General features: G+C 45.6%; 1 protein-coding gene across 4 annotated transcripts in view; it reads left to right on the top strand.

Moving 5' to 3' along the window:
• The first annotated feature begins 4,895 nt into the window (after positions 1 to 4,895).
• The window catches only part of MYO1D (myosin ID), a 361,342-nt gene continuing 341,091 nt past the window's right edge, over positions 4,896 to 25,146 (top strand). For all 4 annotated transcript variants that reach the window (XM_006059431.4, XM_025281061.3, XM_044939541.2 and 1 more), the window contains exon 1: positions 4,896 to 5,220. In XM_006059431.4, coding sequence (XP_006059493.3) covers positions 5,126 to 5,220 — 95 coding nt within the window. In that variant the 5' untranslated portion in view covers positions 4,896 to 5,125. The remainder of the gene's footprint in view (positions 5,221 to 25,146) is intronic.

Raw genomic sequence — 25,146 nt, 5'->3', positions numbered from 1 at the left:
CTGGGAGAGAAGTGAACAGAGCCCTGAGACCTGCTGCCAGGGACAGGAGATGAGAAAGATAAATGCTGCACAAAGAACAGATTTTAAAAGTTTTTAAAATTTATTTATGGCTGCCCTGGGTCTCTGTTGCTGCACACGGGCTTTCTCTAGTTGTGAAGAGGGGGGCTACTCTCTAGTTGCGGTGCACACTTCTATTGTGGACCACGGGCTCCAGGGTGAAGGTTCAGTAACTGCAGCACTGGGCTTAAGCTGCTCCTCAGCATGTGGGATCTTAGTTCCCAGACCTGGGATCAAACCCGCATCTCCTGCATCAGCAGGTGGATTCTTAGTCACCAGACCACTAGGGAAGTCCCAAAGAACAGATTTTTAATGCAGAAAATCTACCAATGGGGGGGATTTCCAACCTCACATAACCCACAGATTCAGACCATTCCCTGTCCACTCATCAAGTAATAGTCTATTCGAGTTTCACACACTAAGCAAGTGCTATTAGGGGTCAGAGCTACTTTCCCAAAACAGGACAGGCACAGCTTCCAGCCCTCAAGGTCCTGACACTCCAGTAAGAGATATGGACAATACTAGGTTCATTCAGGTGCATTCAGCCTGTAATGAGGGTAATGCTTCCAGGGTGCTGTGGGGTCACAGAGGAGGGATAGCTGACCTGACTTAGAAGACCATGGAAGCCTTGCTGGAGGAAATGATGTTACAGCTTACAGTGGAGGAATGAAGAGAAGTTAGCTGTTAAGAATTAAGTTAGCAGTAAAAAATCTGCCTGCAATCCAGGAGATGCAGGTTTGATCCCTGGGTTGGGAAGATCCCCTGGAGGAGGAAATGACAACCCACTCAACTGTTCTTGCCTGGGAAATCCTGTGAACAGAGGAGCCTGGTGGGCTACAGTCTATGGGGTCAAAAACAGTTGGACATGACTAAACAATTGGCAATGTTAACTTTTATTTTGGTTTTTAGTACATTTTAAGCTGTAATACAAACATATACATCCAAATGTTTATATCCAAATTTTTATCACAAAGGAGATTAATAATGAGTGAATTTATTAGCTCTACAGTACCTTATATGAGTGCAGACCACAGTGTTCAGTTTCTCCTGCCATTTCTAAGTATACTGGAACTCCTTATAAATGTGTAACTAATAAATGAGATTGTAGGCATGCACTGGCCTTTCAAACAGATGGATATTAAACTGTACCAGTAACAAATTACTGATTAGCCATGTCAATCAACATTTTCTTGGTTCTGTACAATTGAATGGCTTCCCTGGGGGCTCAAACGGTAAAAAAAAAAAAAAAAAATCTGCATGCAATGTGAAAGACCTGGGTTTGGGCTGGGTTTGATTCTGGGTTGAGAAGGTTCCCGGGAGAAGGAAATGAGAACCTCCAGTATTCTTGCCTGGAGGATCCCATGGACAGAGGAGTCTGGTGAGCTACAGTCCATGGGGGTGGCAAAAGAGTCAGACACGACTGAGCGACTAACACACACGTACAACCAAAACATCCATACGAAAGTAAACTGAAATCCTGAGGCTGATTTAAGGTGACCGTGAGCCCCACTGGACAGATTTGGGTTCATCAGGAGAGCCTCACTGGTCTCAATGCCAGATTATATACTAATTTGGGGCTTGAAATTGATAAAATACCCTTTGCATATGTTGTGTGTATGTTTTATACATTCAGCTCCTGTATAAGACACGGATAGATGCAGCAGTTCCCTTGCTTTGGCCATTTGAAAACCACAGCTATATCCTCCCATAGATCCAACCACTTTTGCTCTAACAATGCCAGGGTTCAGGGAAAACATAGCCATTCATTTTTCAGTGATCATTTCTAATGAGTCCCTGCTGCTGCTAAGTCACTCCAGTCGTGTCCGACTCTGTGCGACCCCATAGACGGCAGCCCACCAGGCTCCCCCGTCCCTGGGATTCTCCAGGCAAGAACACTGGAGTGGGTTGCCATTTCCTTGTCCAATGCGTGAAAGTGAAAAGTGAAAGTGAAGTCGCTCAGTTGTGTCCGACTCTTAGCGACCCCATGGACTGCAGCCCATCAGGCTCCTCCGTCCATGGGATTTTCCAGGCAAGAGTTGCTCCCAATTGCACAGAATTTGGGATTTCTTCCTCTTTTTTTAAAAAAAAATCTATTTTATGTTAAAATGTACCAGTGAAAACATTTTAAGAATGTATCATACTTTCTGCAATCACCTGCTTAGCTACTGACTCACCCACAAAAATGACTCAAGCAAAGGCCAGTCCTACCTTGGAAAGTACCTAGCCCAGAGGTCCTACTCCATTAATGAGGACACTGAGATCCAGGGAGGTGCCTTCTGAAGATGGGGAGCTACTTATGGTACTCAGACTGCCACTAGGCTCTGCCTGTGACTGAGACTGGGGTGACTTTCTGATGGCAGATATGCTCCCTTGGGAGGTGATCAAGCTGTCCACCTCTGTCTCTTGGCCAGGGTGATTTGTTGGCAACTGAAGCAGACAGTGAGGCAGGGTCCTTAGGTCTGGTTTACTCATTTCACATTCAGCCATAGTGTTGGAGTCCAGCCAGGTCTTTGGGGGCTACTAGATTTGCTAGGTGGAGAAGGCAATGGCACCCCACTCTAGTACTCTTGCCTGGAAAATACATGGACGGAGGAACCTGGTGGGCTGCAGTCCATGGGGTCGCTAAGAGTAGGACATGACTGAGCGACTTCACTTTCACTTTTCACTTTCACGCATTGGACAAGGAAATGGCAACCCACTCCAGTGTTCTTGCCTGGAGAATCCCAGGGATCGGGGAGCCTGGTGGGCTGCTGTCTCTGGAGTTGCACAGAGTCAGACATGACTGAAGCGATTTAGCAGCAGCAGCAGATTTGCTAGGAGGCTTTGAAATACAGTAAGTTCCCTACATACAAACATGTTCCATTCTGAGAGTGTGTTTGTAAGTCCAACTTGTAAGTTCAACCAAGTTAGCCTAGGGACCCAACTAACACAATTGGCTATATAGTACTGTAGTATAATAGGTTTATAATACCTGTCACAAAAATAATACACAAAAAACAAGGACAAAAAATAAAACATTTTTAATCTTACAGTACAGTGCCTTGAAAAGGATAGTAGTACATCAGAACAGTCAGCATACAGGGGCTGGCATTGCGTGAATGCGCAAGAAGAGTTACTGACTGGAGGTGGGAGAAGAGGTGGGAGATGGTAGAGCTGAAGGATCATCAGCAATAGGAGACGGAGGGCAAGCTGCAATTTCACTCATGCCTGACACTGATGGAACACACTTGGAGATCTTTGAAAGTTCATAACTTGAAGGTTTGAATGTAGGGGACTTACTGTAGATGGTCCTAATAGAAACACAGGACCGAAGCAGTGCAGCTGCCTTAGAAACCATTTATGATAGATTTTCACTGAGAAAATGCAGTTTGGGTTCCAAAAGAATTTTCCAGGATCAATACACCTATAAATTGGAGACCACTTAAAACCCATTCTATCCCATTGGATCACTGTGCATTTCATAAGTATGTGTGCAAGGCAATACAACAGCTTCTTGGTGGGTGCCAAGGGGGAGATGAAAAAATTTAAGACACCGTCCCATGCTCAAGAAGCCTACAACAATCTCAGGGAGAAGATACATAGATAGATGAAAAACAACAACAATATAAGGTAATACTTGGTGACAAGCTTAGTTGTCATTGTTTTGTTTAGTTGCTAGTCATGTCTGACTCTTTGCAACCCCATGGACTATAGCCTGCCAGGCTCCTCTGTCCATGGGATTTTCCAGGCAAGAATACTGGAGTGGGTTGCTATTTCCTTCTGCAGGGGATCTTCCCGACCACGGGATCAAACCCAGATCTCCTGCATTGGCAGGTGGAGACTGAGCCACGCTACCGCTCAGGCTACCACTTTACCACTGAGCCAAGTGGAAAGCCATTCTTAGGTAGGTGGAAGAGAAAAATGGATCAGGGAACACCGAGAAGGAAATGGAGAAGGAAAGCAATCTGCCAGGTGGCTAAACGCTGGAGCTCGTAAGTCAAATGACCTGGATGAAATTGCAGCTTCCCCACTACTTAAGCAGCCTGTGGCAAGTTACTAACTTCTCTAAGTCCCTCAGAAAAACTCTGAGCACTTTTGGTCCCCTCAACAAGCTAATTACTATTACTATTTCAGTCTGAGCGTGAACTATCATTTGAAGGATGGAGAGGATGTGAGCAGATCAGGAGAGAGCGTCGTAGTCGAGTGTCAGAATCATCATGAATCATCCTCGTGAGAAGCTCCACGAGCTACTTTTGTTAACTTTGATGGCATCTACCAAGCCCCTGGGAAAGATTGAAGGCGGGAGGAGAAGGGGACGACAGAGGATGAGATGGATGGAGGGCGTCGCCGACTCAATGGACGTGAGTTTGCGTAAACTCCGGGAGTTGGTGATGGACAGGGAAGCCTGGCTTGCTGCAGTCCTTTGGGTCGCAGAGAGTCGGACCCGACTGAGTGACTGAACTGAACCAAGACCCGGGCGGGAGGCAGCAATCCTGGAAACTTGATTCCACCCACCTCCTACGTCCGCACTCCTCGGCACCGCCCCGCTGAGCGCCCAGCGACCGTCCCCAGAGGGCGCTGCCGCCCCGCCGCCGGGGCCCGGGCCGGGGCGCGCCCCCGCCGGCTGCCCCGCGCGTGCGCGCCGCCCAGGTGAGGAGGCGGCGGCCTGCGCCCGGGCAGGGGCGGCTCCTCGGCTGGCGGGGCGGGGAGGCGGGGAGGCCGGGAGGCGGGGACAGGACGGGGCGGAGCGGGGCGGGCCGGTCGCGGGGCGGGGGCCAGACCAAGGCCAGAGGCGGGACCAGCCGCCGCCGTCTCCGTCTCGTTGTCCCGTCCCCCCACAGCGCCGGGCCGCCGCCGCGGGAGAAGCGGAAACTGCCGGGTGTGCCGCGCCGGCCCAGAGCGCGCCGAGGAGCCGCGGGGCGGCCTCCGTCCGGTCCAGATCCCTCCGAGTGGCCACGGAGCCCCCTTCCCCGCGCCCCGCCCCGGCCCCGCCCGAGCTCGCCGCACGCCCCAGGGACCGGCCCCCCGCGCCGTCCGAGCGCGCCCACCTGAGTCCGTCCGCGCCCACCTGAGCCCGTGCGCCGGCGCCATGGCGGAGCAGGAGAGCCTGGAGTTCGGGAAGGCGGACTTCGTGCTGATGGACACCGTCTCCATGCCCGAGTTCATGGCCAACCTCCGGCTCAGGTGAGGGCGGCGGAGCGGCCGTGCGCAGTGCAGCGAGCCTGCGCCTAGAGGGGGCGCCCTTGACGTGTGGCCGGATTCGGGGTGCAGCGGGGGGTGTCCGGGGTCCGCTAAGCTCGCTGGTTGCATACCGGGGTGCGGTCGCATCCGAGTGGAAGGGGCGTGACGAGCTCCGGGGCTGCGCGTTCCAGAGTAAGGGGTGTCCTTGGGTGCCGTCCGGACGGAAGAGTGGGTATCGGGGGTGTGCCGAGCTGGACGTTGCGCTTGGGGCCGGGCAGGCTAGTGCACTGCCCCCAGGTGAATGCTGTGGGCGGGCCGGGTGACCTAATGGAAACAAAAGTAAAGGGAAATAAAAACTTTGGGGAGAGTCCTGGCGGCCTCAAGCCCCTGGGAAGACTGGAGGGTTGTTTTGCAGAGAGACTGGGGGTCTCATCGTGGTTTCACACTTGGTTCTTTTTCGCTTTCGTCTTCTCTTTTATTTATTTATCTTTTCCTGGCGTGGTTCCATCACGTCATTCAGGATGCTATGGAGTGATCCCTGAGCCGTCTGTTCCGGGACGCTGGCTATTTTTTAGTTACTCTCTAAAAACGTAATTAGACACGTTTCCAGACATCGAAGAGACTGCTCTGCTTGCCAGTGCCAAGATAAACTGTCTGAATTTGACAAGGCATTCATGGTTTCAGTTTTTTTTTTTTTTTTTTCCTCAAGGAGTTGTGGATGGAGCTCTTGTGTTACTAACATCCTTGAGAATGTAGTCACAACTCAACGCCCCGGAATGGGCTTCCAGGGCGAATTTGTTTTAGAAAGGCTTTTACGTGTGATTATTACACTCCTGAGAGTAATATATGTAAGCAGAGCTTTAAAGTAGTTTGACTTTAAAAAAAAAATTACAGTGAATGGAGTTTCAAAACTGAGTTTTTAGGGGGGAGAGTGTGTGTGTGTTTGTGTTTCCTGAAAGTCCTGATACCATTTCTTGTACGATTTGAATATCACTCCATGCTGTGCTGTGCTAAGTTTGTGAAAATCTTAATCTAGGTTAGGATGCTTAACTAATCCCACTTCTCAATATAAATTCCGGTGTTAACTTGAAGAATTTTTAAAACTTTTTTAATCTTCAAAATTGCAGTCCCCATAGTCATCATCTGCTCTTAGCCAGGCTTCATTATGTGCCATAGTAAGGAGCAGGGACGCAAACTGGTGTTCACCCACCACTGCAAAGGACTTTGAGCCAATCTGCATGTCTGAGTTTCCTAATTTGTGAAGTAATGATCTCCAAGATTCTTCTGAATTACATTTTTTTTTTTTTTTTTGCTTTCACATATCATTGGTTGCAAAGCCTTGTTAAACTTGGCTGTTAAGAAAGATTGTTAATGTGAGCATAACTTAGCTCAGAAGAGAACTTAGAACTTTGCAGTCTAATTCTGTATTATGCAGGATACTCTAGGACAGAGGTCCCCAAACTCTGGGATGTAATGCCTGATGATCTGCCGTGATAATAATAAAAATAGTGTGCAATAAATGTAATGCATTTAAATCATCCTGAAACTACCATCCCTACCACCAACACCGCCCACCACCCCCCCACCTCCCCGGCCCGAGGGAAAATTGTCTTCCACGAAACCCATTCCTGGTGCCAAGAAGATTGAGGAACACTGCTCCAGGAGGTAAGATAGGAGGGTCCAAAGAATTACCAGGTGTGTCCTTACCTCTCAACAATGTGGCATATTAATAAAGATAGGCGGCAAAATGAAAATTTCTATTCATTTAAATAATAGGTCAAGAAAACAACAGATGAGTTAAAGCTTTATAGAGCTGAGATAGTTCTTTGCCAAGTAATTGGACAACCTAATTGCTCTGGGAGTTCAGCAGAGGGAGCGATGCCTTAGGCTGGCTCAGAAACACCTTCCAGAGGAGGAGAGGAGGGGTTGAGAGGAGTTGCAGAGGATGCGTCAGATCTGTGTAGGTGGAGAACATTCCAGATGGATAAAGTGTCCAGCAGAGGAGTGAGGTTTAAAAGCTGATTCTGTTTGGGTGATGGGGCCTCCCTTGTGGCTCAGCAGTAAAGAATCTGCCTGTCAATGCAGGAGATGTGGGTTCGATTCCTGAATCAGGAAGATCCTCTGCAGAAGGAAATGACAACCTACTCCAGTATTCTTGCTTGGAGAATTCCATGGACAGAGGAGCCTGGTGGGCTACAGTCCATGGGGTCGCAAAGAGTTGGACATGAATGAGCGACTGAGCATGCCCACGCTTGATCTTTGGATGACAGTGAATTGAGCTGTCTGGAGCAAAGGAGTGTAGGTGTTGGGGAGTTGTGGGCGGAATCAGCTCTCATTAGTATGACCTTGGCTAATGCCTAGGTTTCTAGGTCTACCTTTATTCCCAGTCACTGGGTCAGTCAACATTCAGATATTATATGTTTCTCACTTGTGTGTGTACTCCACCACTCTGAGGATTGGCTGCAATTTCTCAGCGCACAGGTTCAGTGATTGTTGATGATTTACTTATAAGTTGGGAGGACTGGTTCTCAGGAGTCCTTAAAGGGTAGTCAAACCCTTGCCTCCTCCACAGCTGTAAATCCTGATTATCCAGTTGGAAAGCAGGCCTCCTTCTGATTGGATTTCCTACCACCCTGATGTCCCTCCGGGCTATTCCAGTGTTTAGCTGTGTGGACTCCTGGGCTTATGCTCTTGTGACCTTTGGATGTCTGTTTCCCTCTGAAGAATGTGACCGGAAATGCACTGTAGAGCCAGGTGCTAATATGTCATGTAATGTTTTCATCTCCCAAAATACAGGAGGTTGGTTCCTTGTTTAGTTGCTAGTCATGCCTGACTCTTCTGCTACTCCGTGGACTGTAGCCCTCCAGGCTCCTCTGTCCATGGGATTCTCCAGGCAAGAATACTGGAGTGGGTTGCCATTTCCTTCTCCAGGGGATCTTCCCAACCCAGGGATCGAAGCCAAGTCTCCTGCATTGCAGATGGGGTCTTTGCCATTGGGCCACCAGGGAAGCCTAGTTGGTCCGTGCTAAGTGTATATTTATGGCTGTATAGAGGTGAAATTTGAGTGTGTTTCATCTCTCAGTGGATATGTGTGCACACGCTCCATCATTCCTGCCTTGCCCAGGCTGCAGCTTTTCCTCTTCTGTTTGGAATGTCCTGTCCTTTGCTGTCTGTCTGGCTTTTTTCAAGGCCCTTTTGCTTCATTTATGGCCTGTGATGTGCATTTACACACTTACAGCCACAGTTGTATCAGGGGTCTGTGTCATCCAAACCGAATTTTAATTTTTCTGACAGTAGCACCCATTGTGACAACATTTTTTTTTTTGAAGCTTTTGTGACATTGTCCATTTAGAATGATCTTATTTTGATACTAGTCCAGCTTTCTTTTTCTTCTTGGGTAAATGCTCTATTTTAGACATCTATACAATTGATGTCACTTTCCCCTGACTATTATCATTTAAAAAAATCAATGTAGGCATGTGTCTGTGCATGTGGGTCTGGAGGAGGCAAGACTCAAACGGTGATATGGATTAGCAACTGAACTGAACTGAATGTATCTGAGAAGGGGTTTCAGTTTGTGTTTTTTTACCCTTATACCCAAAACTATTATCTTGAGGGTTGTCTTCTCCCCCTCCTACAAGTCTCTTGCTAGGGGAGATTTGTTCTACTTATTTGCTTTTCCTTTTTTAATTTATTTTTGCCTTGCTGGGTCTTCGTTGCTGCACGTGAGCTTTTCTCTAGTTGTGGCAAGTGGGGGCTACTCTTGAGCTGCAGTGCTCGGGCTTCTCATGGCGGTGGCTTCTCTTGTTCCGGAACACAGGCTCTAGGGTATGCAGGTTTCAGCAGTTGCAGAACCAGGGCTCAGTACTTGTGGCTCGTGGGCTCTAGAGTGCAGACTCAGCAGTTGCGGCCCACAGGCTCAGTTGCTCCACGGCACGTGGGATCTTCCTGGACCAGGGATCAAACCGGTGTCCCCCTGCACTGCAAGGTGGATTCTTAACCACTGGACCACCAGGGAAGCCCTGCTTTTCCTTTGAGTGGAGGCAGAGGTGTCGGCGGCTTTGGTGGTGGTGGTAGCCTCTTCACTGCACTTCCAGGGTCCTGTCGAGGAGTAAGATGCCTGCACAAGCGCCTCCCGCCTTCATGGGCAGGCCTGGTTCCCACCAACCCACCACATGGCCACTTGAAGTTTCATCCACGGCATCCCCACCGTGTTCTTTCTGCTTTCTTCATAGCTGCTTCCTCTCTGGAGCCTTTAGTTCCTTTTTGTCCAAGCCATGTAGAGCACCGGGGCCTCACCATGTTCTCATTCGCCCCTTAGCCATCCACGAGCAAGGAGGAATGTGAATGGCCATTCCCGGGGACTTTTGAGACGTCCTTTTCATATCGTAGGAAACCCTCCTTAGGCTTCCAGCGTCTAACTTTGTGGTGATTCCTGTTTTGAGAATAAGGCATCTTCCCAGCCTGACGTCTTGGCTCTTTAGAAATTTAATGTGTCCTCTCTTCTTACTGGTTTTTTTCTTCCGTGAAAGAAGTGATTTGAAGCACTGTGTTTACCAAAGCTCCAGGCAACTTCTCACCTTTAGTATAACACAGGGTCTTTCATATCTTTATTGAGACCAAACTTTCTGCCTGCTTTGTGCTGTTGACAATGCAGTGGGGTCAGGCTTTGCTGTTGGGGCGGAGAGGGGGGAGTAGGCTGTCCAGTGTGTTGTCACTTGTTTAGCAGCATCTCTGGCCTCTGCCTGGGCTTCCTAGGTGGTGCAGTGGTAAAGAATCTGCCTGCCGGTGCAGGAGCTGCAGAAGACACAAGTTCGATCCCTGGGTTGGGAAGATCCCCTGGAGTAGGAAACTGCAGCCAACGCCAGTATTCTTACCTGGAAAATTCCATGGTAGGAGGAGCCTGGTGGGTGAGAGTCCATGGGGTCGCCCCCGGGGCTCCCCCGCACCCCCCGTGACAGGAGCTCCGTTCCCTTCCCAGATAACAACCAAATGTTTCCAGATGTTACTAAGTATCCCCTGGGGGAGGGGGCAAAATTGGCCCCAGTTGAGAACCCCTGACCTGGGCTGTTCTCAGTCCCTGGAGTGTCCTCCCCCTACTCCCTGCCCTCATTCCCAGCCTGTCACACTCTTAGTGGTTCTGCAAGACCAGTTCTGAGAAGTCTTTCCCAGTCCTCTGAGGCACAGGTTAGCCGCGCCCTCACCTGTGCACCCAGGGTACATGGGCGCTTGAGCGTAGCTGTTAGGATTTATCATGTTCTGTTGTTCTCTGCATGCCTTCATTCCCGCCAAATTGTGAGATTCCCCAAAGCCCCAGAGCCTGTCCAGAGGCAGATCCAGGTTGTGTAGTCCTTTGAAATTCAGCTGGGCGGGGGTGGGGGACCACCTTTAAGGAAAAAAGTATACATTATGAATGTCACATTAGATACAGGGCTTTGGAAGGGGCAAGCACAGGCGAGTGGCTGTGAAACAAACCCACCTCTAGTCCTTCTGCATTTTCTATCATGCTCTAGGATTGAGCATCTATGCCCTCAATACGTTTTAAAATGAGTGAACTGGGAATTCCATGGTTAGAGTTAGGACTGCACGCTTTCACTGATGAGAGATCCTGGGTTTGATCTCTGGTCCGGGAACTAAGATTCCACAAGCCATGCGGCGCGGCCATAAAATAAAAAAGAAAAGAAAAAAAATGAGTGAATTAAACCATCAAATGTTGGCTGAAGCCCGTGAAATTCTTAACTAAAAAAAAAAAAAAAAGCATACAATAATCTCAAAATATTGTACTTATTGTAATACAACCTCAGTGTGTGGGAGACGAGCTGGAGCAGTGAGTTTTAGAATTAGTAGAAAGGCAGTGAAGAGGTGATCACTATTTCTCTCTCTCTCACTTGCCACACAGCCTCTGTGCCCTTTCTGCGGCTGTTTGACCACACAGAAAATTAGATAAGACAGATGGCCCCTCTTGCTTACTGGGGCAAAACCTCAGGGACCCTGGTGGTCCCCAAGCATGGGTCAACCTGTGATTGGTTCAGAGCTTTCCTGCAAAGTAGCTGAAGTTAGAGTCACAGGAGAGGTGAATGGCACACTAAATCTTTTTGGCTTGCATGTGAAATTCTTTGGCAGCCACTTTTAGAGGCCTTCGGAAAAGGACAGTTTGCTCCGGGCCTGTTTTGCACATTGGCTTCATATTGGGACAAAAAAATGAGAATTTGGGTTTCGGAGCTGCCATTTGGAGTGAATCACCCTGCCGTCTTGTTTCCTTTCCTGCTCCTGACAGATTTCCAAGACTATTTTTATTCGGGGTCATTGGTTGACCCTGGAGACTTCTGCTGAATTTAGCTCCCAAACAGAGCCAGATGTGGGTGGGATCGAGCCCTCAGAAGCTGCTACTGGTGCGTTTCATCGCAGGTCCCGAGGATTTAACATCTTTTTTAAAGAGATTGGCTCTTTGCTTAACTTGGAGACGAAAATGGGGAAGCTGGTGGAGATAGAAGTGTGTTTGCTTAGTGACTCATGGGTAAGTTGTCAGCGCTGTGAGTTATCCTGATGTGGAGAGCTGTTTGCTGACATTTTCACCTGAGTCTGAGCCAGCTCAGCAAAAAGGACCGGATCTCGTGGACCGACCTCATCTTATGATAACTCTCTGGCCTCCATCACTGTGTTGCTGCTGGAACAGGATTGGGTCATGGTCAAGCCCATCTAGTGGAATCTGCTGTCCACAGTGGCTCCATCCCCACTGGGGATGTAACTTGGTGATGAACATCACTGACATGGCCTAACAAAAAGTCCATTAGATTCACAGAGGGGTTCAGAGGGTAGCAGCAGTTTTAAATACACATTGCAAATCTCTCTCTCTTTGCCTACTCAGTTCCTTGGTTGAGATGATAGTTTTACTTCCTGTGGGATGCAGGCTCCCTTTGGTTCAACTGCTATGTAATTACTGGGCAGATCTCTTAATAGGTGGTATTTCCCAAACTTTAGTTTTGGGCATTTATGGGAAGAAGAAATGGGAGTGCATGCTGGAGGGCAGTGGAAAGAGGCTTTGAGACCTGATGGACCCTGTTCAAATCCCCTCTTCACTTTCCCTCTTTTTAGCATCATGCCTTAGGGTAAGTTAACTTCCCTCAGTTAACTCATATATGTTAACCTCAAGTTCCCTTTCTTAGGGTTATTGGGGTGAAATCACGTGATGTGTAAAAGGTGCCTATATGGTTCTTGGTTCATAATTCCCTCTCAACTAACGTTAACTCCATTTTCGGAATCCTTCCCTGACTCCGTAACTATAGAAGAGCTAGCTGTTCTTACCTTCTTTCCTCACAAAGACAAAACCATTTGGCTTTATCTGGGGGGCAAGAATGAAAGGTGTTCTAGAAGAGGTTGGGGTTACCTAGTGGAGAGAGCAAAAGCATTGGAGACAAATAGATCTGGGCTTTCACTCTGTCTCTGTCCATTACTACTATGCACATGGCCTTGGACAAGTTGCTTCACCTGCCTGAGCCTCAATTTCTTCATCTGTAAAGATGAAGGGTTATCGTGAAGATTAAGTTCTACCACCTGTCAGACACTCCAGCATGGTACCCATAGCATACTACCAGGAGATGCTCAGCAGATGGTCCTCTGTCTCTCCTCTGCATCCCCTCTTAATGCAGCCCTGTGGACTGAGTGCCCATGCTGGTTCCCAACTCTCTCCATAACTATCACACACATAACCTTGCTCCCTTCAGGGTTACCACTATTTAGTTCCTGGAAACTGTTTTAAGCTCTCTGAGAAAGGAGATCAGCTGTTCATATTATTCATAAATGTTCCAAAATATTTTATTCTTCATGTTTACTGTTGCCTGCTGAATGTTGGTGACATTGGGAAGTCCCCAAGCACTATAGCTGGGTGATGAGCTTTTAAATAGTCTTTTTTTTTTTTTTTAATCTCTAACTTATTTCCTTATTTAACTAGAGACCTTATGTACTTTTAGTATAATCACCTGGCTTTAGAGCTGACAACTACTTGAATTCTTGCTGTGTGCTTATCACTTTGTTGGGCACTTCAGTGGGGGCTACTTAAAAAAAATAGTTATTCTTTGGGGGAATAGCTTAACTGGGAGTAAAAGATAACTTTATACATAGATCAACATCAAGTAGAAATTGATTGAACCAAAATGAATATGACAGACAGCTGTTCTAAGGGCTTCCTAGAGAGAAGGAACCAGTGAACCAGAATTTTTTAAAAACAGAACTGATGACAGTGTAATCAAGAGTTGTTTATATATTATGTACTGGAGTTCTCAGGGAATTCAGAAAAAGAAAAAACGGGGTTGGGAGTAGGTTGTGCCCTGTGGAACAGGTAGAACGTGAGCAGACCCTTGTTGGAAGAAGAGTCTCATCGGGAAGCACCCCTTTCACCTGGGCCCCCACATCCTAGCCCCCTCTCTGCCTCCCTCCACTCTCAGCACCAGTATACTGGCCGTGCCACTCACCAGCTTCCACTGCTCAAGAATGTCTCCTCCCCCGACCATGATTGATACTCCTGTCCTATTCTGCCTCAAATTCTCCCAACTAAGGACTGAGTCAGGCTAAGAATCTTCTTCCGATTTCATTCCTTTTTATGGCTGAGTAACATTCCACTGGGTTTCCCAGGTAGCTCAGTGGTAAAGAATTTGCCTGCCAGCGCAGGAGACGCAAGAGATGCAGATTTGATCCCTGGGTTGGAAAGATCTCCTGGAGGAGGAAATGGCAACCCAACCCAGTATTCTTGCCTGGAAAATTCCATGGATAGAGGAGCTTGGTAGGCTGAAGCCACAAAGGGTCAGACACAACTGAGTGACTGAACACATACACACACAGTCTTTGAGCCTAGAAGAGGAAATGGAAAAAAAAAATTTTTTTTTTTCTTTATTATATGCCTAATGACAGAACTTCTAGGACTCAGCACCCAGACTGTGTGGTAAAGACTCTTGTTATTCCATTGTGGGTTAGAGACGTAGTGAGCCAGCCTGTGACTCTCGTCATAGCTTTCAACATTTAATGCTGAAATAGAATGGCCCGCTTTTGGAAGGGAGACCATTTCCAGGGACAGGGTTCTGATAAATGACTTTAATCTATGGAAAAGGAATTTGAGAGCCTCCACTGGTTCCTTTTTGAAACTTTGCCACCTTCCCATCTCCTTCTTGTCTCAGCTGCACCCTGAGGATGTCCCAGCTTCTGATCTGGACAGAGCTGCTCGCCGAGGAGTAGTTACTTTAAGTCTCAATGAGACCATCTTCGTTCCCCCTGTTTCTGCTCATAGGTGCACAGTGTAGAAGTAGATTTCACTTTAGTGAGACTAAAGCATTAATTCTAGTAAAGCTGTTTTGCTTTAATAAAACAAATTTTTACTGCTGAGAATGTGAAGTATGCAAAAGTGTTAGTTAGTAGCTCAGTCGTGCCTGACTTGTTGCGATCCCATGGACTGCAGCTCACCAGGCTCCTCTGTTCATGGAGTTCTCCAGGCAAGAATACTGGAGTGGAGAGCCATTCCCTACTCCCAAGGGGTCTTCCTGACCCAGGGATTGAACCCAGGTCTCCCGCATTGTGGGCAGAGTCTTTACAGCCTGAACCATCAGGGAAGCCTACAGCTGAGCATAGCTTTCTCCAATTCAAGTTTCTATTAAAACAAAAACAACAACAAAAACAAGCAAACTTCTGGAATAGATGGAAAAGTGCATCAGGAAACAAACCCAACTTTGCTTTCATTCCTCCTCTTATCTCCACTTATCTCCCACAGTCATATTACTAAGACTTGGGGGGGAGGGCGGGGAATAACCACTTATATATACCCGCATCGCTTAAGCGCTAAAAGCCAGTGAGTTAGTCCCCAAAAATGGCTTCATCTAAAACAATGAAGCAAACACCAAGAGACACTCAGACAGTTTCTCCCCCTCTGCCCACAAAGTCGGCTTTGAGTAAGTTGTACAATAGAGGATCGTCCGCAGCGGGGTCAGGGCGATCCCAAAGGAATCTCAAACTGCTTCTTTGTGTTCAATATAAAGTCAAGAAAAATGTCATAGTCAATTAAAAAAAAAAAGGCAAACTCCATTAAAAAAAAAAAAAGCAACTTACATTTATTTTGGATCACCCTAAACTGAGTTTTATTTCATTTGGGCTTTTATGAACATCTCTGTCATTTAAAATTTATTGTAAGAATAGTCTTTTGATCATGAGGTTGAGTTAAGTCTGTATCTGCCATCCTATGTTAGTTGTAATTAAGAAGAAAACCTTTTTTAAAAAAATCCTCAAAATTATGAATCTCTAGAGCAGTTTATGGAGAAGGCAATGGCACCCCACTCCACTACTCTTGCCTGGAAAATCAATGGACGGAGGAGCCTGGTAGGCTGCAGTCCATGGGGTCGCTGAGTCAGACACGTCTGAGCGACTTCACTTTCACTTTTTACTTTCCTGCATTGGAGAAGGAAATGGCAACCCACTCCAGTGTTCTTGCTTGGAGAATCCCAGGGACGGGGGAGCCTGGTGGGCTGCCGTCTGTGGGGTCGCACAGAGTCAGACACGACTGAAGCGACTCAGCAGCAGCGGCAGAGCAGTTTAAATATAAGTACAACTGTGAGGGGGTTTTTTTTCGGTTGTGTTCAACCTGTGCTGTCAATTCACATTTGTGTCCTATCTCTAGCAAGTCCTGAGAGTAACTTTATCTTCTTTATCTCTGAAGGCTTATTCCCAGGCATTAAGAACAAGATGTTTTCACTTCTATAAGTGAATGAATAAATGCATGCATAATATCTTCACATCTTTGATTCCTGCCTGAACTATATATTTTCCATATTTCATGTATTGATTGCATTTTGCATATTAAAAAATCTGATTTTCCTTTTGTAATTCCAGTCTTTGAGAAGATAGAAAAATAAAAACTACCATTACTCTTGGGGAGAAAAAAGGCACTAAAATATGTTTGGGGTCCTTGTGAAATGGTAGAGGGTTTTTTTTTCTTTCCTCTTTTCTAAGGCTTGTAGAACTCAGACACGTGGAGCTTGTCATTGGATAATGGGGGAAACCTACTTGAGTGCAGTCTGGTGTTCAGTTCAGTTCAGTTGCTCAGTCGTGTCCCACTCTTTGCAACCCCATGAATCACAGCATGCCAGGCCTTCCTGTCCATCACCAACTCCCGGAGTTCACTCAGACTCATGTCCATCGAGTCAGTGATGGCATCCAGCCATCTCATCCTCTGTCAGCCCCTTCTCCTCCTGCCCCCAGTCCCTCCCAGCATCAGAGTCTTTTCCAATGAGTCAACTCTTCGCATGAGGTGGTCAAAGTACTGGAGTTTCAGCTTTAGCATCATTCCTTCCAAAGAAATCCCAGGGCTGATCTCCTTCAGAATGGACTGGTTGGATGTCCTTGCAGTCCAAGGGACTCTCAAGAGTCTTCTCCAACACCACAGTTCAAAAGCATCAATTCTTTGGCGCTCAGCCTTCTTCACAGTCCAACTCTCACATCCATACATGACCACTGGAAAAACCATAGTCTTGACTAGATGAACCTTTGTTGGCAAAGTAATGTCTCTGCTTTTGAATATGCTATCTAGGTTGGTCATAACTTTCTTTCCAAGGAGTAAGCGTCTTTTAATTTCATGGCTGCAGTCACCATCTGCAGTGATTTTGGAGCCCCCCAAAATAAAGTCTGGCACTGTTTCCACTGTTTCCCCATCTATTTGCCATGAAGTGATGGGACCAGATGCCATGATCTTCATTTTCTGAATGTTGAGCTTTAAGCCAACTTTTTCACTCTCCACTTTCACTTTCATCAAGAGGCTTTTTAGTTCCTCTTCACTTTCTGCCATAAGGGTGGTATCATCTGCATATCTGAGGTTATTGATATTTCTCCCAGCAGTCTTGATTCCAGCTTGTGCTTCTTCCAGCCCAGCATTTCTCATGATGTACTCTGCATAGAAGTTAAATAAGCAGGGTGACAATATACAGCCTTGATGTACTCCTTTTTCTGTTTGGAACCAGTCTGTTGTTCCAGGTTCAGTTCTAACTGTTGCTTCCTGACCTGCATACAGATTTCTCAAGAGGCAGGTCAGGTGGTCTGGTATTCCCATCTCTTTCAGAATTTTCCACAGTTTATTGTGATCCACCCAGTCAAAGGCTTTGGCATAGTCAGTAAAGCAGAAATAGATGTTTTTCTGGAACTCTCTTGCTTTTTCCATGATCCAGCAGATGTTGGCAATTTGATCTCTGGTTCCTCTGCCTTTTCTAAAACCAGCCTGAACATCAGGAAGTTCACAGTTCACGTATTGCTGAAGCCTGGCTTGGAGAATTTTGAGCATTACTTTACTAGCGTGTGAGATGAGTGCAATTGTGCGGTAGTTTGAGCATTCTTTGGCATTGCCTTTCTTTGGGATTGGAATGAAAACTGACCTTTTCCAGTCCTGTGGCCACTGCTGAATTTTCCAAATTTGCTGGCATATTGAGTGCAGGACTTTCACAGCATCATCTTTCAGGATTTGAAATAGCTCAACTGGAATTCCATCACTTCCTCTAGCTTTGTTCGTAGTGATGCTTTCTAAGGCCCACTTGACTTCACATTCCAGGATGTCTGGCTCTAGGTCAGTGATCACATCATCGTGATTATCTGGGTCGTGAAGATCTTTTTTGTACAGTTCTTCTGTGTATTCTTGCCACCTCTTCTTAATATCTTCTGCTTCTGTTAGGTCCATACCATTTCTGTCCTTTATCGAGCCCATCTGGTGTTAGCAAGTTGATTAAATTTTGACCAGCATCAAGATGCCTTTATATAACTTTGTATCATTTGTTGAATGTCACTGAAGGGACATGGTTTTATACAGCAAGTCCAGTGACACAGATCACATAGATTGGTGCTCTTTCAGTCTGCATTCCCTGGTGTCGTCGGCCATGGGGCTGCCTGAGAAGTCGCCGTAGTAGGGATGGAGTAGTAGGGATGCCAAGTAGGGAGGAAGTAGGGCTTCAGCCCGCCTCCACCCCCCGCCCTTCAAACAGAGCAGCTCTGTATTTACATATTGGGGTTCCCAGGGATTTTTTTTAATATTTATTTATTTTACTGTATCAGGTCTTTGTTGCTCCGCAGCATGTGGGATCTTAGTTCCCTGGCCAGGGATCGAACTCAAGTCCCCTGCATTGGAAGGTGGATTCCTAACCACTGGATTCCTGATCCAGGAAGTCCTAGGAATTTTTTTTTTTCCTGGATAAGCTAATTATTTTTTTATTGAAGTATAGGTGATTTACAATATTATAGTAGTTTCAGATGGACAACAAAGCTGTTCAATATTCCTATAGCTTATACTCCATTTAAAATTATTACAAAATAATGTCTATATTTCCCTATGCTGTACAATATATCCTTGTTGCTTATTTATTTTATACATTGGTATCTCTTCCTTCCTTCCCCGTCATGCCCTTCCCCTTTTCCCTCTTCCCAGTGGGATCACATGGCTTGTTCTCTATGTGACCAAGGAATTTTTTGTTTGAGGAGAAATGCTATCATATTAAAAAGGCAGTTTGAAAACCACTGTTCTAAGTGGTTGTTTTCCAGATGGTGTTTACCTTGCAAACACATACACACACACGTGCACAAAATTAGAAATATTTCCAACCAAAATGACTTTAAAAGTGGCATTGTGGTATGACATGAACAAAGGAAATATTTCAGTTATCCAAACTTAAATATGGCTATACTATTATACAGTATGACAAAAACAATTTATTTTGGTTCTCTGGGCCTCTACTGTCTGGTTTTAAAATGGGAATGATCCCTACATTACAAGGTTATTTCATAAAATGAGGTCATAAGTAGCTTATTTATTGTTCTAAACGTATCAAGGGTGCTCAAGTCTAATGGTCTCTCATTTTTGTTTCCTTAAACAAATGTAAGAATATAAGTTCTTTCCTAAAGGACTTAGATCCTGATGATTATAGTTATGAATAATTGTTTTCACACCTCTGGGGTTTATTGAGGTATGTGTGATGTTTGTTCCCCACCCAGTGGTTCTGAATCATTTAACGTATTAGATATACAGTTAAGTTTCTGTAGCTTCTCTTAGTGTGCCTTCCCTGTGAGTTCTGTGTCCCCTCTTAATCCACAAATCTGATCCGCCCTGGGACTAGCTCATGGAAGGGGAAAGAGAGCAGTTAACTAAATTCTAATGAAGCGTGAGGGGCGGTCTGGGGTGTTTCAGTTGTGGAGCACAAGTTTTGAGATGTCTGTGTATCTTTTCTGCTCGGATTTTTTTTTTTTTTTTTTTAATTGCTTTGATGTGTGACGTCGAGACTGAGTTCTGAGTCGTAGACAAGGTGCTACTCCAAGACTTACTCCCGTCCTTGGTATCTGTGTGTGGTTAACAATGCTGCATGGGTTTTCCCACACTGTGTGCACTTTATGATTGCATGTTGATTTGCAGGAGGCGGTAGCTATTGGCAGAATCTGTTATCATTTGAATCTCTGCCTCCTAGGTTCCTGGTTTATCTGAAAGCTTTCCTGAAAAGAAACCTGTTCTTTAACTTCATTATCCTGGCTTGGTAATTCTCCAGTTCAGCTTTGTTTCAGAATTTCCTAGCTCTTAAAGTATCCAGATTCCCAAGCCTCTGCCTCCTGGAGACGGGATTTTTTCAGCTTCATTAATACCCAGGGGATTCTCAAGTGCAGCCGGGTTATGGACTGCGATCTTAGACTACTGGTTCTCCATCCACAGTTGTGTTCTGTGGATGTTATGTGGGATGTGAACTGACTGGTATGTTAACAAATATATCAAAACTTTTCTAAATAATCAGTGTTCTTAGCTCCGTTGTGATGACTAAATCAATTTAATTATTTGGTAGTCCTGTTTTACTCTTCATCTGTACATTTTCTTTTGCTCCTAGCTTTGTGATTGTCTTCTTTTAGCATACTATATGTTATTTCTTTCTGTCACCAGATTCGCCATACCCGAAAAAAGTATAACCATACCATCCTTGTTAATACCTTGATATATGTCCTTATATTGTTTTATGCATATGTAAATGTATATATTTTAAAATTTGGTATCTTCCTGTTTAAACAAGATAAACTTTTGTCAACAGTTTTTCTCTTATAGTGTCTTCAGCATTTTTCCATGTCCTTAGCTTGTTACTGAAAATATGACGGGGATTTCCCTCATGGTCCAGTGTGTGGTGTGTGTGTACTCAGTCGTGTCTGATGCTTTGTGACCCCATGGGCTGTAGCCCGCCAGCCTCCTCTCTCCATTGGGTTTTTTCCCAGGCAAGGGTACCGGAGCGGGTTGCCATTTCCTCCTCCAGGGGATCCTCCTGACTCAGGGATCAAACCCACGTCTCCCACATTGCAGGCGGATTCTTTACCACTGAGCCACCTGGGTTACCAGCCACAGAAACATACAAAACTGGTAAACAAAAGAATAATTACAGGTAGTAATAAGCGCTCTGAAGGAAAGGGCAGACTTCCCTTCCAGGGGAAGCAGCAGTGGTGTGTGTTCATGCCACAGAGAAGGCATTTCATGAGGAAGTTGACTTTGAGTGGAATCAGAAGGAAGAGGAATCTGGGGGCGGGGGGTGGGGGTGGGGCACGGGGGGTGGGTGAGGGGAGGCAGGTGTGGGGTATCAGGGAAGGGTGGTTCAGGCCAGGCAGAATGAATCACGAGAGCAGAGTATGAGATACTGACAGACAGATGGACCCGTGGTGAAGCTGAAGGGAATTTAGTGAGGCTGGAGTCTCTGGACAGAGTAGGGCCAGGTAGCGATGAAGCGCTGGTCAGGACTACACTTTGCAAAGGGCCTTGGGAATGAAGGGCTCAGACTTGAAGGGCACTGGGAAATCCTGAAGGGCTTCCCACATCCTGCAGTCACTTCAGGTTATTAGCAGGCTTTTAAGTATCTGGGTTCAGCTGCCAAAACTGTCCAGGTCTGGTGGCTGTTCTGAATGTTTATTTTTTGTCAAATTGGTGAATGGATTGCGGAGTTGGCAGTTACTTTCTATGCTTTGCCTTCAGCGATAGTAAACACATATACAATTCCATCTTGATCTGTCAGATATAGCGGAGCTGTTTCTTGGAATAGGAGCTCGAAAGCAGAGCTGTGGATTTGAAATCAATCTCACTAATGACTAATAGACTACAGCTGACTTTTGGGAGCTGCTTTTTCTGATTTTATGCTTCAGGCAAGAGAAGAAGGGAATTTTGAGCCATTTCCCTGATGAAATCTCTGGGGTGTAGAATTTTAATGCCAGAAGGGAACCTGGAGGTTCTCTTACTGATGTTACAGATACATGAAGTTAGAAACACATGTGACTCACATAAGTCACATAAAAAATTATGTGATTTCTTCCCCCAAGATTCTCCAGTCATCTAGTAGCACTGTTATTCCTGGAGCAAAAATCTCTGATGTCCTAGCTCTGTATTTGTTCTTTTGTTTCTCTCTTCTTTACTCTCTGGTGTTTTGCAATCAAGTAGCAGTTCTTTAACTTGCTTTTTCTTTCCCCACTTGAAACAGACTTATTTAAAAAGATCTAAGCAGGTTACAACAATGAAGAAGTTAGCTACCTAAATATGCAGTAAATTGCTAGTTCTTTTACTGAAGGGCAATGATATAAATACAAAATAACATTTTAGGAATGCCAAAGATGAGGGTTTTAGGAGCCTTATTATGCATCAGCATCCACCTGGGCTCTGTGGAAGGGGAAAAAGGGACTTGGAAGAGCTACTCTGGCTCATCTCGTCTCCCCTGGAGGGCTGTGTAGTTCTCACTGCTCTTTATCAGGTAAAATGCTGTTGGCTGCTGCTAAAAGAAACCCTGATCAGAGCGGCTTCCACCAAAAGGAAATATGTCATCTCACACAAGCAGAAGTCAGTGATAAAAGGAGCTCTGGCTAGTCCTTAAGGGCTCTGGCTCCTCTGGTCTGAGGTGGTCTCAGCCTTGTCCGAGCTCTGGTCTCGTCCTCATGCTGGTTGAAGATTGTTACAGCAATTCTGTGCCTCTCATCCAGATTCAGTACTCTCCAAAGGAAGAAGAGGGGACCATCTGCTTGTCTTTGCTGCTTTCTTAGGAAGTCCCTCCGAGACTTCCTTGTGTTTCATTGGTCTGCATTTGCTCACATGCAAATTACTAAATCCATCACTGGTTCTGAGGAATGAGGTTATCATGATTGATTTAGAGAGTATGCATGGTTATATGGAAGGGAGGAGATAGAACAAAATCCTCTTCTTTTAGGGAGGAATGGGTTTTAGGAGGAGAATAAAATCATTGAATAGACAACCAAGAGAATCTCCTCTCCACACTATAAAAGTGTGTAGACAGAATGATGTTAATTAAGAAACGAATGCCCAGTGTGATGAGGGCAAATGAAACTGTCATTTTAAAATAAGTGAAGGAGACATGGAAGCAACCTAATATCCATTGATTGATGGATGAATGAAAAAGAAGATGTGGCACATATATACAATGGAATGTTACTCAGCCATAAAAAGGAATGAAATAATGCCATTTGCAGTGACAGGGATGGACCTAGAGATTGTCATACTGAGTGAAGAAAGTCAGACAAAGACAAATACATCACTAATATGTGGAATCAAAAAAAAAAAAAAAGCAATGCAAGTGAACTTACTTGCAAAACAGAAATAGTCACAGATGTAGAAAACAAACTTATGGTCACCAAGGAGGAAATGAAGGGGGAGGGGTAAGCTGGGAGACTGGGATTAACATATACACATTATTCTATATAAAATAGATCACTAAGAAGAACCTACTGTATATAGCTCAGGGAATTCTACTCAGTACTCTCTAATGATCTATACAGGAAAAGAATCTTTAAAAGAGTGGATATATGTATATATATATAAAACTGAGTTACTATGTGTATATATATATATAAAACTGAGTTACTTTGCTGTACAGGAGAAACTAACACAACATTGTAAATCAGCTATACTCCAATACAAATTAATTTAAAAATGAAATGACAGGGAATATGATAACTTTGGTGTGTTTTCCAGCATGGCCAAGCAGTTCTCCAGTTCTCAGTGGACACCAGCTGGGAATCTTACAAATGTAACATGCACCATTCTGCTATTATCTACATATTCTCCAGGCTAAGGGCTCAGTCCCACAAGACTGCCCCCCACCGCAGACCGCCAGTCCAGGTTGTCACTTGTGTTTCAGATCAACCAGTTGTGTATATTGGAGGTTCCTACAACCCCTGCTTCAGATTTGCTGGAGTGGCCCACAGAAGCCAGGGAAACATTCACCTCTGTTTACCAGTCGATTATAAAGGACACAGGTGAGCAGCCAGGCTGAGATCAGGAAGCATCCTGGGCACAGGAGCTTCTGCCTATCCACGCTCTGGAATATTACAGATCAAGCTAAAGGAATATGGCTGTATATATCTATTGGCTCAAACGTATGCCATGATATAGGATATATTTAATGACATAGATGGTACAATTTTATTTTTGTAGATGAAGTAAGTGGCATCCCTTCCTGTTTTAAAACAAACAAAAACAAAAAGGATGAGCCTGGGGCATTTTGCTGTGCCAGAAATGAAAGAAGTCCTCAGAGAATGATGGACAATATAAAGATATGAAAACCAGGTTGAAGGAGCTCCCTCTGGCTAAATCTGGGTCAGCTTGAGCATCCTCTTGAAATGAGAAGGCACAAGTCCATCCTCCCCCCTACCCATACCCCGTGTGTACTCAGTCACGTCCAACTCTCTGCAACCCCATGGACTGTAGCCCACCAGGCTTCTCTGTCCATGGAATGGTCCAGGCAAGAATACTGGAGTGGGTTGCCATTTCCTTCTCCAAGGGATCTTCCTGGACCAGGGCTTGAACCTGTGTCTCCTGCATTGGTAGGTGAATTCTTTACCACCGAGCCACCTGGGAAACCCTGAGTCCATACTTACATAAGCTAGTAACTTGAAATTTTATGAGGAATGAGATCTAAGTATCTCATTCTAGTATCTCAGCATCTCCCTACAAAATATCATTCAGTTCAGTTCAGTTCAGTCGCTCAGTTGTGTCCGACTCTTTGCGACCCCATGAATCGCAGTACGCCAGGCCTCCCTGTCCATCACCAACTCCCGGAGTTCACTCAGACTCACGTCCATCGAGTCAGTGATGCCATCCAGCCATCTCATCCTCTGTCGTCCCCTTCTCCTCCTGCCCCCAATCCCTCCCAGCATCAGAGTCTTTTCCAATGAGTCAACTCTTCGCATGAGGTGGTCAAAGTACTGGAGTTTCAGCTTTAGCATCATTCCTTCCAAAGAACTCCCAGGGCTGATCTCCTTCAGAATGGACTGGTTGGATCTCCTTACATTGTTGCAGTGGAGAAGCCTGGTAGGCACCACCTAATATGTGAGCAGAAAGGACTGCATCAGTAATGCTGTGAGTCAGATCGCATGCCATAGGAACAGATGCAGTCAGAACAGAGCATCACATCTTCTGAGACATTCCTGCTAAAGATGCATGCCCTGGGTCTAATCAGAGGAAACATCTGGGAAAGTCAAAGGACCGAATAGTTATAATCTTTAAAAATGTCACATTCCTAAAAATCAAGGAAAGCCCAAGGAACTATTCTAGAATGATATAGCAACTAAGGGTAAAGCATGATGCTGAACCACATTCTTTTGCTGTCAAGGATATTATTGAGCCGCTTGGAATTTGAATGGAGTTTGAGGATTTGTTGTGGGTAAATGTATCAGGTCTTAACTTCCTGAGCCTGATGGTTGTGTTGTGGTCACCTAGGAGAATGTAACTTTGTGAAGCTCGTGTGCATGGGCGGCAGTGCATCAGGTTATTCTCAAGTCCTTAAGGAAGAAAGAAGGGACCTGCAACTCTTTTGGTTACAACTTTGAGATTGCTTTTTTTGTTGTTTAAAGTAACTGATACCTACACATCACAGGGCTTGAAAGGAATATAGTGAGTCTCTG

The sequence above is a fragment of the Bubalus bubalis genome, chromosome 3 (assembly GCF_019923935.1).
Source record: "Bubalus bubalis isolate 160015118507 breed Murrah chromosome 3, NDDB_SH_1, whole genome shotgun sequence".
NCBI lineage: Eukaryota > Metazoa > Chordata > Mammalia > Artiodactyla > Bovidae > Bubalus > Bubalus bubalis.
The sequence above is the reverse complement of the archived record's forward strand: the minus strand, read 5'-3'. Positions and strand labels throughout refer to the sequence as shown.